This window comes from Eimeria mitis, genomic scaffold (assembly GCF_000499745.2).
Source record: "Eimeria mitis Houghton genomic scaffold, Emh_scaff170, whole genome shotgun sequence".
NCBI lineage: Eukaryota > Apicomplexa > Conoidasida > Eucoccidiorida > Eimeriidae > Eimeria > Eimeria mitis.
In genome coordinates, this window is record NW_013570015.1 from 6,072 (window position 1) to 6,575 (window position 504).

The following is a 504-nucleotide window of genomic DNA, read 5'->3' on the forward strand; positions in this document are numbered from 1 at the left end:
TTCTTCGTCATCTGCTGCTGCTGCTGCTGCTGCTGCTGAGGATCCATGGCCTCGTCTCCTGCTGCTGCTGCTGCTGCTGCTGCTGCTGCGCATGCGCATGCTGCGTTGAAGCTCCTCTCTTATGACGTGCTGCTGCTGCTGCACCACCCGCTGCAGCAGCTCTTGGTTTGTTGCTGCTGCTGCTGCTGTTGCTAGTATTTTTTCTATGGGAGCAGCAAGTCTTGCTGCATGTAGAGCAAGCCTCTGCAGCAGCTGCTGCGTTCGTGTATCTCTTCTTGCTGCTGCTGCTGCTGCAGCAGGAGACAGATGCAGCTGCTGCAGATACTCCATCCACCGCAGCAGCAGCAGCAGCTGCTGCGCTGTTATGTCGATGCTCCCCACCTCCCGGCAAACGTCCTCTATGTTGTGCCCCTCATCGACAATCACCACACTCCCTGCAGCAGCAGCAGCAGCAGCAGCAGCAGCAGCAGCAGCAGAAGCAGCAGCAGCAGCAGCAGCAGCAGC

At 58.7% G+C, this 504-nt stretch overlaps 1 protein-coding gene across 1 annotated transcript in view; it reads right to left on the reverse strand.

Moving 5' to 3' along the window:
• The window catches only part of EMH_0001730 (uncharacterized protein), a gene marked incomplete at both ends in the record, with an annotated part of 2,338 nt that overhangs the window by 520 nt on the left and 1,314 nt on the right, over positions 1-504 (reverse strand). The window contains one exon of the mRNA XM_013495693.1: positions 1-434. Coding sequence (XP_013351147.1) covers positions 1-434 — 434 coding nt within the window. The remainder of the gene's footprint in view (positions 435-504) is intronic.